Here is a 12,156-nt window from a genome sequence, read left to right as displayed (position 1 = left end):
TGCTCTTTAAAGAACAGGTCAGAGATGTGTATTTAACTTCCGTAAGTCTATACCGATGTGATATTAAAGGCCCCCCATGCCAAAAAAAAAAAAAAAAAGAAAAAGAAAAACGGAAGTAAAGGAAACTCAAAATCTAGATGACACTAGCATAGAAACTTGGCTTCCATACTAAATAACAGGGTCCTTTATTACAGAACAAGCGATTTATTTGCTTGAGAAAGCAAATAAAATTCCTGTGAGTGCAGTGTTAACGCAAGCAGTCTCTACCCTTGCAAACAGGAGTTTGTAAGTCTGTTCCAAGGGGCTCTTCCTGAGAGGGGTCAAGGGCCAGGCTGCTGCCAGAGAAGGGTCCCAGGCCACACCTCACCATCCCCCGATCTTACATCCAACAACTCCTATTTTTACCTCTAGTATATGTCGGCAGATTTCACTTGAAAAAAAAAAGAATTTTTGCAGCCACGACTGTTAGAACAGTTTGAAATCTCCAGCTCTAAATAAAAACAACAATAAAACGCCGGAAAAAACAAAAAAGAGATTAAGGACAAATCCCACATCCTAGCTCCAAGAAAACAAACAGAAAACACCTCAACCAGTGAATCAGTCATCTTCTCATCACATCAGCAAGAGTGACTAAAGAAATAAATAAGGTAAATACAGAGACATCCAGTCACAGGCCTGAGAATCTCTTCCTGCCCCAAACATAGAAAGATCAGCTGATCCTAGAAGCCTTCAGCTTTCAAGCAACCTCAGCGTTTTCAGCAAACTTCATTAAGTTCCCACATCATATCATGATGGCCCAAGTACTGACGGGAAGTTCCTCTAGGAAACGTCTGCTTAGTCCAGCAGGGCTAGAACGGTTTTCCTGTTAAGACGCCCTTCAGCACAACAAATAATATCAGGCATCAGGCTCCAACTCATGACCGAGAGGAAGATCAGCGTGTGGGTACGTCTTTGAGGATTTCAAAACGGAAGGCAACAGAACCCCCTCCCTACGGAAATCGAGACTGGAAAAGAAAATAACTGGTGTTGTAAGTGATGTGCACCTCAACCAGCAGACCGGGGCAGAGACACTTTAACAAAAATAAATTAATGGTGGGAGGAGCGAGAACATAGGACTCTCCAAAGCTAAATACGGCTGAAAAATGACACCCAGCCCCAAACTAACCAAACATTACTCCTGACTAATACTGAACAAAATGCATTGGGAAGATAAGCGGCCTTTACAAAACATAACATGTTCCCTTAAGCAGGGGTAGGCGAGCTACTCCCTGCACACGCTTCAGCCAACAAAGCTGCCCTGGAAGGAAGCTGCATCTATTAGCTTGGTATTGTCCTGGCTGCTTCTGGCCACAGGGCAGAGCTGCATCGCTGCAAGCAGCCGTAAGGCCCACAGGCGGGTGTACCACCTGACCTTTTATAGAAAGAGTTTGCTGAGCCTGACCAAAAGCATTAGAAACTTACAATAAGCCAATTCTGGTACCTAAGTGACTTTTAAAAGCCACCCTACAGGACTCTTCAGGCCTGGTTATCCGCAACACATTGATACATTTAATCGCTCTGATTAGAAGAGATACAGACAGAGCCAACTGCATCACAGAAACATGGAAAAAGCAGTAAGATTCAACATGAGAATGATTTCTGAAATAATCACCTTTTTGTTTTCTTGAAAGGACAGGGCTGCATGAAGAACCCCCTCCAGCTGTAAATCACAGAAAGGAACAGATGCAAGTAAGGAAACAAGCTGCTAAAATCAGGAAGGAATCAGAAAATCGTCAAGCTTGACTCAACTTTAAAATCAGAAAATATATGAACATGAAAACTGCATGTTACGATTTTAATTTCAACATGAAAATTATATTAACCCTCAAATACACGGTCCTAAAGAGATGACCTAAAATGTCAAATGAGCTCAAGGGGCATTTAAAAAGCCAAATAAAAACATTAGAAATCTCTGGTTATTTGGTGAATCATCAGATATAAATTTCATCAGAAACAATCATTAGAAATTAGTATTTCCAGCAATTACTTGTAAGGCATGCACTCCACAGAGAAAAGGCTTCTTCAGTACAAAGGACAGTGGACAGGCCAAGGAACATTTTCTTTTTTTCTTTTTTTTACAGTTATAATAGCGATACCTCTAAGTTATTTCAAATCAAGAATCAAGCTAGTACATTCTAACTGCATTAAATTCTCAAATGCACACTGCAATTATTAGTAGCATTCTTAGTCCAAGAGGTGGAAACAGAGGCTCGGGGGCCAAGGGACTCTCCGCCCTGAGGTCAGCGGAGTGAGAACTGGCTCAGTCACTGTGACAAGAACAGCAGGCCCAGGCCTTCCTCGTGCTAGCTCTGACTCTTTCAAGTTCATGGCGTATTCCCCAGCGCCCCCACCCACATAGGCTTTCTTCTTAAAATTACACAGACGCAAGCCTCTTTTTAGCTTTCAGAAAGAAAGAAACGTATTAATTTTAATTTTGCAAATTGCAGAAATATTCACTGCTGAATGACCTTTTAACAGCATGTGCGACTGCTCACCTAGTTCCTGTGAAGATTTCAGTGGCTCTCAGTTCTTCAGCCGCAGTAGAGGGATTTATTACCGTAGTTTTGAAGTGTGATACAGTATTACACTTTCTCACCTAGACTGCTGGCCCAGGGACCCAGGGGCATTCCTGCACAATGGCAGTCGGCCGGCACGCACGGCTCCGGGCGGGAACCCTCCCATGTGTCAGGTTGCCCATCACCGCAGTGACGCAACAGTCACTGTCACATTCTGGGCAGACTATTGTTCCCACCGTGCAGCACAGCACTTGTTCTTGCCTCCCAATTCATCTCGCGCCTTTGAGGCTTTAGGGCTTCAAAAATCCCCCACTGGAAAAACTACCTGCAGGGTCCTCGCAGCTCCCCATTACCTGAACAAGCTCTCTGAAGCCCACTGACCACATTAAGGGTGTACAGACTCGTCTCCTTCACCTTAAACTAAAACAACTTAACCGTCGTTTTTTTAAAACAACCATTAACATATCCCCCCCATGCCCCCTCCCCCGTGGCATTTAAAAAAAAAAAAACATAATCTATGCATGGTTCAGGCAAACATTTACACTGAAACGCAGCAGCAGTGAAGACTGCTGCCAGCTCCCCCGAGTGTGCCGTGCAGAGGGTAAAGGCCCTGCTGCACCCGAGTGGCACTGAACGGACAGGACACCGCAGGGCCTGAGGTGCGGAGGCTGCAAAGGCTCCAGAAGCCTCCTAGGGGCCGCACCTGGTCCTAGAGGCTGCGTTGCTGGGACCTGCCTATTCCAACTCCCTAGCAGCACCTCGGTGTCAGGCGGGTCCGGTCTGTGCAGCGCCCTGATCGGGGTTGGGGCCCAAAGCCCAAGAGCACAGGGAAGAAGAGCAGAGACGGGCAGGGGAGGGGCCGCGGAGCACCAACAGAGGGGTTTTCCAGAATCAGGCAGGACAGCAACAAAGGACCCAGGGGCAGGAAAGGATTCTAGAATTCCAGGAGGACTTAAAGGTCCCAAACCTGGCCAAGGGACACAGGTCCTGGAGCCACTTTCCCTGACGTTTCACCACAGATGAAACGCCACGTGGAGGCGGCGGAGTCAGAGTCAGGACACCGGCCTCATGGCACCACTCACCCCACACCCAGGCTCCTGTTGGCAGGATGAGGCTGAGTCCTGCGTCGGGTCTTGTGAGGGACAGAGATGTAACTTGCTCAGCACAGGGCTGCCTCGTGTTCAGGAGAGGCACATGTTTCTGCAGTGGATGCCGAGAGCCGGCCTTCTAACGACTTACCTATGAGCTCCACGATGCTCCCGCTGCGACTTCGGCACCTGGGCTCGTCGTTGTTGGCGGTGAGCTGCGCGATGCCGCCCGGCGAGGTCAGCGCCTGCAGGAGCTCCGGGGGAGGCGTCCTGAGCAGCTGCTGCAGGAGCTCCAAGGCCCCCGTCACAACGTTGTGGTCTTGGTGCTGAGTGTAATGCAAGGTCAACTCGTAAACCTAGACACAGAAACACCAGCCTTGCGCCATGGTATCGGAAACGTACCCTGGGCTTCAGAGCTTTCGTCCGCGTTGGATCTCAGGTGGGAAAATGTTCTGTTTGCCTTGATTTCTCCCCTAAAAGTTTCTCGACCACACCTACCAGGGGGATCATTAGCTTCCACGCTGCTTTCTAAAGTCTCATGGTTTTCTTCACTGTTACATTAATGCCTTAAAAATAAATAGAACACTTCCACAAAGGCAGAGGCACGCTAAAAAAGAGCTCCATCTCCTTAAACTGGTGGCTAGTAAGGAATAAAGCCCAAAATACACTGAGAGCACAGCTAGGCGGATATACACTTAACAAGCAAGAAGCACTATCCTGAGTGCCACTGAGAAAGGGTTTCCAAAGCTTTTAAGGGCATTTCATCAAACTTTATTCGTGCTTTTACCCCTATATCACATTACATGAACATAATGAATTTATCCCTTTTCCCTTTAATTAGAGGTGCCAGATAAAATACAACGAGTGCTCAGGAGTTCCCGTCGTGGTGCAGCGGAAATGAATCCGACTAGGAACCATGAGGTTTCCGGTTCGATCCCTGGCCTCGCTCAGAGGGCTAAAGATCTGGCATTGCCATGAGCTGTGGTGTAGGTGGCAGACGCGACTCAGATCTGGCGTGGCTGTGGCGTAGGCTGGCAACTACAGCTCTGATTGGACCCCTAGCCTGGGAACCTCCACATGCCACAGGTGTGGCCCTAAAAAGCAAAAAATTAAAAATAAAGTAAAATACAGAGTGCCCAGTTAAGTCTGAATCTCAGATAAACAAATAATTCTGTAGCATGACTGTGTCCCATGAAATTTCAGGCATACATACACAAGATTATTGGTAATTTATTTGAAATTTAAATAACTGGCATGCTTTTTTTTTTTTTTTTTTTTTTTTTTGTCTTTTATGGCCGCACCCGCAGCATGTGGAGGTTCCCAGGCTAGGGGTCTAATCAGAGCTGTAGCCGCCGGCCTCCACCACAACCGCAGCAACGCGGGATCTGATCCGCGTCTTTGACCTACATCACAGCTCACGGCAACACCAGATCCTTAGCCCACTGAGCAAGGCCAGGGATCGAACCTTAGATTTCAAGGCTTCTTTTTTTTTGTACCTATTTCTCTTTTTGCTGAAGTATACTGTCAAATAATTTTTCAAAAAGCGTACATTAAACAAATATATACATGAAAAGCAAAATGAATTCTTGATATCTAAAAGCATCTATGTTTGACTGCACTTGCATAATAGTTTAGCCAGGCCCAGGATTATAGTAAGTTCTATTTAAATACAGCTAGCCAAACTCCGTTAGCTGAGCTGAACTTCTTAATCAAATTCACTTAATTCACACTGGCCATTAGTCAAAAGAAAACAGATTAGGTATGTTTTAGAGACAGCCTCACCTAGCTTGCTAATCAACAAGGCACCACATTATTTAACCACGATGGAGAAACGTGACTATTAGGACAATGGGTAGTAAACAAGCAGCACATCCCCCAGCCCTTCGGCCTGTGCTCCCCGACCACTGCTCTCCTCGTGGAACAGAGTCTGCCACCTCCCTCCGGCCTCTCTGGTCGTCCCCCAGCTCCCTCCCGACCTCACAGGACCCGGGCTCGTCCCAACTGGCACACCGGCTCTCCCTCACGCCATGAACTTGGCAAAGGCTATAGTTTCTGTCTGTAGAAACTCTCCTCCCAACCTCCTGGGCCTGGCCAACACCTCCTCACCCCAAAACTGGTAATGGCCTGTCCAGCACGCACCCCACCACATACTCCCTACAGCACCCTACCCCCACTTTCCAGGCTACTTAGTGACTGCCTGCTTGCTTCTCCCACCAGCCCAATTGTCTCCAAATTTTTGACTAAGGAGCCTTTCTTTAAAAAAGCATTGAAGGAGTTCCCGTCGTGGCGCAGTGGTTAACGAATCCGACTAGGAACCATGAGGTTGCAGGTTCGATCCCTGCCCTTGCTCAGTGGGTTAACGATCCGGCATTGCCGTGAGCTGTGGTGTAGGTTGCAGACGCGGCTCGGATCCCGCGTTGCTGTGGCTCTGGCGTAGGCCGATGGCTACAGCTCGGATTCAACCCCTAGCCTGGGAACCTCCATATGCCGCGGGAGCGGCCCAAGAAATAGCAACAACAACAACAAAAAAAGACAAAAAGACAAAAAAATAAATAAATAAATAAAAAATAAAAAAATAAAAAAGTATTGAAGCTGCAGCTCCGACTCAACCCCGAGCCTGGGAACTTCTGTACACCGTGGGTACAGCCATAAAAAGAAAGAAAAAAAGACAGAACAAAACAAAAAAATGAGGTAAGGATGAAATTTTTTTGTCTTTTTAGGGCCGCACCTGTGCCATATGGAGGTTCCCAGGCTAGGGGTCGAATCGGAGCTATATATAGCTGCTGGCCTACACCACAGCCACAGCAACTCGGGATCCGAGCCACATCTGGACCTGCACCACAGCTCACGGCAATGCCATATCCCCAACCCTCTGAGCGAGGCCAGGGATCGAACCCGCATCCTCATGGTTCCTAGTTGGATTTGTTTCTGCTGCGCCAAGACGGGAACTCCTAAACTACTTTTTTAAGTATATTTGTTACTGCTATAAGACTTTCTTACTAAATTTGGTAATGATTTTTTTTTTGTGAGGGCAATATAATTACTGTCCTGTCTCCTGAGCCTGCCCGCTGCTTGTATTCAAGGGCAGCTGGGTGCCCTGGAACTCAACATCCCCTAGAGCCCACTCCTGCCACGTCACTTAGCACCAGCCAGCATCCACTGGCTGACTGTGTGCCAGGAAGGAGTCTGCGCGCCTTACAGATATCACCTAACTCAATGCTTGGCACTGTCTTCAATTCATGATTTCTAGGCAAGAATCACCTTAAGCCACTTACAATATTATACCCTACAAAATTTAGGTAAAGTACACAACTCATAAATCCAGTTAACCTAACTACCTACCTATAAACTACCGGAAGCAGACAAGTGCATCAGGGCGTGTCCCCCAGACCCCAGGCCCTGTGCCCGACCCCTGGCTGCGTCGTGAGACCATCTGATTCACAGAAAAGGTGAGGCTTTGCCCGCGCCCAGTCCATTCAATATGGGATAACCCCTAAAAGACCCACATATTGAAAACGCAGCGGCCCTAGTGCAAGGTTACGGCAACAAGCTGGGGGGGCAGGGTGCACAGACTCATGAGCCCAACCCCAGGGTCCCGGGGGCAGGAACCACACTCGAAATGCTCAGCGCCCAGCCCGGTGCCTAGCACACAGTGTGTGCTCCATACCCACGCGACAGGTGAACACATCCTCTGAGCCTGGCTTCTGTGAGGGGTTTCTGGCCGCACCGGTGGCATGCAGAAGCTATGGGACCCAGGACCAATCCTGTGCCACAGCAGTAACCAGTCCCACAGGAGTGACAATGCTAGACCCTTAACCCACTGAGCCACCAGGGAACTCCTCTGAGTCTGGTTTTCTTTCTTTCCTTTTTATTTTTTTGTCTTTTTGCCATTTCTTGGGCCGCTCCCACGGCATACGGACGTTCCCAGGCTAGGGGTCCAATCGGAGCTGTAGCCGCCGGCCTACGCCAGAGCCACAGCAACACGGGATCTGGGCCGTGTCTGCAACCTACACCACAGCTCACGGCAACGCCGGATCCTTAACCCACTGTGAAAGGGCAGGGACTGAACCTGCAACCTCATGGTTCCTAGTCGGATTCGTTAACCACTGCACCACGACGGGAACTCCCTGAGTCTGGTTTTAGAAACAGGATGAGAGCGTTCTCTGTGCCAGACAGGGGTCTGGGGGGTTTACATAAAGCTCTTGGGACCCACCTAAGAGATACCCTCACCTCACTCTGATGTCACTACCAGACAAAGGTCACAAGGCTAGGGGTCATGGCCAAGGGTCTGAACCAGGGGTCCAGCTCCAGAGTCCATGCTCTTCCCCTTTGGTTCTGCTGCTTCTCTTCAAATGACCCGCGTTTCTGAGAGCTGGGTGTCTACGCACAGGCACTGGAGTGGGCTGGGGGGCGCCTACCTGGACAAGCTGTTCCGTCGAGGGAGAGACCTCCATTTCCTTCCGGGTCACCCCGAAGCTGCCTTTCAAGCTCGTGTCCTTGACCTGCTGCTGCAGCAGGGGCACCAGATACCTCAGGGTGAGCAGCACCCCGAGAATCAGGAGGGTGCCGTGTTCCTCCTCCACAGGCACGAGCAGACCTAGGAAGGCGGGGACAAGACTGTCACATGGGGTCCGCTGCTGGGAGAGCGTGGCTGCCCGTGGAAAGAGCCACACAGCAGAACCCTGCCACGAGGCCGGGAGGAGGGGCAGAGACAGCACACGAGACCCAGGGTACCTCACCGCGCCGCCGGGCCAGGGGTCAGGGCTAAACCCTCCCTGGCGAGGCGCCGGGCAGCGAGCTCCCCTGCCTCTTCTGCGCCAGCACTCGCCACCCCGAGCCGAGGGAAACCGCGCCGAGAGCCTGCACCGCCCTCACGGGACTGAGGCTCCGCGTCAGGCCGTCGCAGAGGCTGGGCGGTGTGCTGCGCGGAGGGCCAGCCCGCGGAGGCTCAGGGTCACAGCCCCGGCCCTGCCCACGGCCCCGCCAGCTGCCCAAGGGCCCGGCTGCCGCGCCCAGGCCTCCCCCAGACCCTGCTCACACCCACCGGCAGCGGGGGTGCGGGGAGGACGGCGAGCAGGCGGCACCCACCTAAGAGCACACTGAGCAGCCAGCTGTAGAAGTAGCGCGTCCGCCGGGAGTGCTGGCACACGCTCACCGCCGCGCCCGCCGCCGTGCGCCGGACCGTGGGGGAGCCGGACTTCAGGTTCGCTACGAAGGCCTTCAACAGAACCTGCGGAGGCACAACCCAGCAGAGGAAGACGAAGAAGCACCCGTGAGACCCGCCGTGGATGGCAAACAGCCGCCCCTGCGCCCACTCCTGGCAGGGCCAACGTGGGAACAGCTGAGCCCCTGCTGGAGCTGCGCGGCCGGATTCGGGGAATGTGAGGGCCGTTTGCAAACACGCCGCCTCTCTGCTCCCTTCCAAGCTGCAAGTCGAGACCTGCTCAGCATCTGCAGCTCCTAGAAAAGCTGTGCCCACAGCACTTGGGGACGGGGTCAGTGAGTGGCCTGTGCGAACTGAACGGAGTAAAAGCCAATCAATGAGGAAGGCCGGGCCAGAGAGCGCGCCGACCACGGCAACGCCCGGCCCAGCGCCCGGCCCGGAGGTGTGCCGCCCCCGCCACTGGGGGACGTGCCCACGTCTGGAAACAGGCAACTGAGCCGCCGGACCCCACACACGCCTCGCAGGCACTTCCCTAAGAAAGCAGAGAATAAGGCTCTGGTCCCGCGCCCCCAAGAGGCCCAGGGAGAGCTGCTAGGGTGCGAACGCGGACCATCTCGGGCTGGAGAAAAATACCCAAAGACGGCAAAGGGGTGGCCGTCCAGCTGCAGGCGTGCGGCGGCTCCGGTGGTTAACAGTGTCCACCTGCCGCTCTTCTAAACCCGTGGGGCGCGGGCCGAGCGCTGCCGAGCGTCGGAGAGGCCGTGGGGGCTCCGCAGAGCAGGTCTGACCGCCGGCGAACGAGCAGCACCTGACCAGACCGGCGTGTGACTGAGAGACCAGCTTCGCCCTAGCAGCGTGCTTACAACACACCGGTTCTCGGAGGCTCATCCACACGCAGTGAATTCGCAGATCAGCCCTCAGGACCAGGGAGGAGGAGGACCAGAGCCCCGGCCGCACGACACCCCCGGGGGCTGCGGCCTCCAGCTTCTCCTGAGAGACAACACCCCGAGAAACCACTCGACTTGTCTCTGCCAAACTTTTTTAGCGCCAAGGAAAGATAACGGCATCTTAAAAACGCCTCTGGGCGACCACACACACAAATACGTCACTGAAACACTTAGGGAGAGAATCCTTCTACGTCATTCCAAACTTAGAAGCAGAATGAAAGCCACGCACCACCATGAAGAGGCGGCAGCCCATGGCGAACTTAAGGTTTGGAATAGTGACAAAACTGAATCTGAGAGCTCGAGGGGGCTTTCTTGGGTCCAAACCGTACCACCCCAAGGACGCCCTGCAGAAGGCAGCTGGCAGAAAGTAACTGGGCCTCGCTTAAAAGCTCTCCTCAGAGTTCCCACTATGGCACAAGGGGATCAGCAGTGTCTCTGCAGCGGCAGAGATGTGGGGTCAATGCCCCGCCTGACACCGTGGGTTAAGGACCCAGCGTTGCCACTGCTGTGGTAGACGTCGCAACTGCATTAGGATTCAACCCCTCCTCTGGGAACTCCATATGCTCCGGGGTGGGCAAATATAAAAAAAGAAAAACAATTAGAAAAAGAAAGAAAGAGGAGTTCCCATCGTGGCGCAGCGCTAATGAACCTGACTAGTGCCCGTGAGGACGTGGGTTCGACCCCTGGCCTCACTCAGTGGGTTAAGGATCCAGCGTTGCCGTGAGCTGTGTAGGTCACAGACGCGGCTCAGATCCCACAGTGCTGTGACTGGGGTGCAGGCCAGCAGCTGTAGCTCCGACTGGACCCCTAGCCTGGGAACCTCCATATGCCACGGGTACAGCCCTAAAAAGCAAAAAAAAAAAAGAAAAGAAAAGAAAGAGAAGCTCTTCTCACGAGGAGGAGGTGCAGAGAGCTCCGCTCTTCTAAACACGTTCATGACATACCTAAGAGCATCTCAAAGGAAAAAGATCCCCAAATCACGCCACTTCAGAGTCAAGAGTACTCTAGGGCACGGACATGGAAATAAACCAAACCCTGAAACCATGATGCCGGAACACACTCGGCAGGTGGCTAAACTTAGGATGACAGAAATCCAGTTCCCCGAGGCCAGGGAGCCACCAGCATCTGCTCTCAGCACTGACGGACGTGTGAGCCAGGCCGCCCCATGGGAAAGCAGGTTGGCAGTTCCTACCGAAGCTGAAACACAGTCCCCACCACCCAGCGACTCCACGTCTAGGTCCACAGCCAGGCCGGGAACAGGCGCAGCAACAGCACTCGTGACAGCGACTGCAAGCCCAGGTGCAGCGAAGCCACGAGGAAGCCACGTCTGTGGCCTCTGCACACCACGGCTGCTATGTGGCCGTCATCCCCTGACACACACGGCGCCGTGGAAGAATCTCACAGGCCTGACGCTGAGCAAAAGTACCCGTACGGCTCTCCACATGCACCGCTGAAAGCAGAGCCTCTGGCCAGGGAAGCTGGCTCAGGGAGCACAGGGGGCAGTGACAGGGAGCGGGCACCAGGAGGCTCCTGGGGCAGTAACACTCTATGTCCAGGCCCAGGCGGTGGCCGCAAGGGCAGTCTCGCTCTGACGGCTTGTCGAGGGGCACACTGCTGATTACGGGCGCCTGGCATGCAGGTCACATGCCGGTAAAAGGCGAGGCTCGGGAGGCTGGAATCTAGGAGGCACTCCTGAGGGTGAGACGACACCAGGGTCCCCGGGAGGAGGCTTCTGGCCAACATGCTGGTCTGGACATGTGACCCCACTAAAGTCACCTGCACGAGCTCCAAAAAGCATGAAAAGGACAAGAAAAACAGAACAGGGACAGTGGCAGACTAGAGGCATCAGCGACTTTTAGAAGCTAGAAAGTACGCAAGTGGTCAATGACTGACTCACAGGAATGAGTTCCTGCCAAGCCTTTCTGGAAGTTAGGGAGAAGCACGGAAAGCCACCAACCAAAGGCAAGCTCACTCCAGCCGCAAAGCTCCAAGAACAGCTCGGGCCCGGAGCGCTAGGGACCTCCAAACCCGGCCTGGACATGGGGACGAAACAGCCACTTAGCCAAGTGCCCCTTGTGCAAAGGGCCAAGCCCTCTGCCAGCCAGGCCACGGGGAAGGGCCATCACGTCCCCACCTCCCACAGAGACAGGGAGTCCCCAGAGATGCTGGCGCAGCTGAGGGCAGACGCGAGGACAGACAGAAAGCAGAAATGAAGAAAAAGTCTGCCCTCCGACCAGACTGTTAGCCCCTTCCACCAAAGGGTCCCAGGACAAACGCAGGTGGGCTTATGCCTCTGAGCAGAGCAAGGACCTTCCCTCCGGGGAGACGGACGGGCCCAAGAGGAAGAGACACACTGACTCCGACGTGGCGGGAAAGCAGGTTCACTATCTGTTCCCTTGGCG

The 12,156-nt window shown here is 52.8% G+C and overlaps 1 protein-coding gene across 12 annotated transcripts in view; it reads right to left on the bottom strand.

Annotated features, from left to right (window-relative positions):
• The window catches only part of HTT (huntingtin), a 123,536-nt gene that overhangs the window by 87,153 nt on the left and 24,227 nt on the right, over positions 1-12,156 (bottom strand). For 7 of the 12 annotated variants that reach the window (XR_014811935.1, XR_014811938.1, XR_014811936.1 and 4 more), the window contains exons 7-9: positions 8,732-8,873; positions 8,062-8,240; positions 3,795-3,999 (exon numbers count right to left, since the gene is read on the bottom strand). Coding sequence is in view for 8 of the 12 variants with exons in the window: in XM_084970913.1 (XP_084827039.1) it covers positions 3,795-3,999; positions 8,062-8,240; positions 8,732-8,873 (526 nt within the window). In the remaining 4 variants the exon portion in view is untranslated. 12 annotated transcript variants of the gene reach the window in all.

Source organism: Sus scrofa, chromosome 8 (genome assembly GCF_054392235.1).
Source record: "Sus scrofa isolate SSC_HxYL_T2T_F1_AM1 chromosome 8, Sscrofa_HxYL_maternal_Yorkshire_Landrace_v2.0, whole genome shotgun sequence".
Lineage (NCBI taxonomy): Eukaryota > Metazoa > Chordata > Mammalia > Artiodactyla > Suidae > Sus > Sus scrofa.
This window is presented reverse-complemented; position numbering and strand designations above follow the sequence as displayed.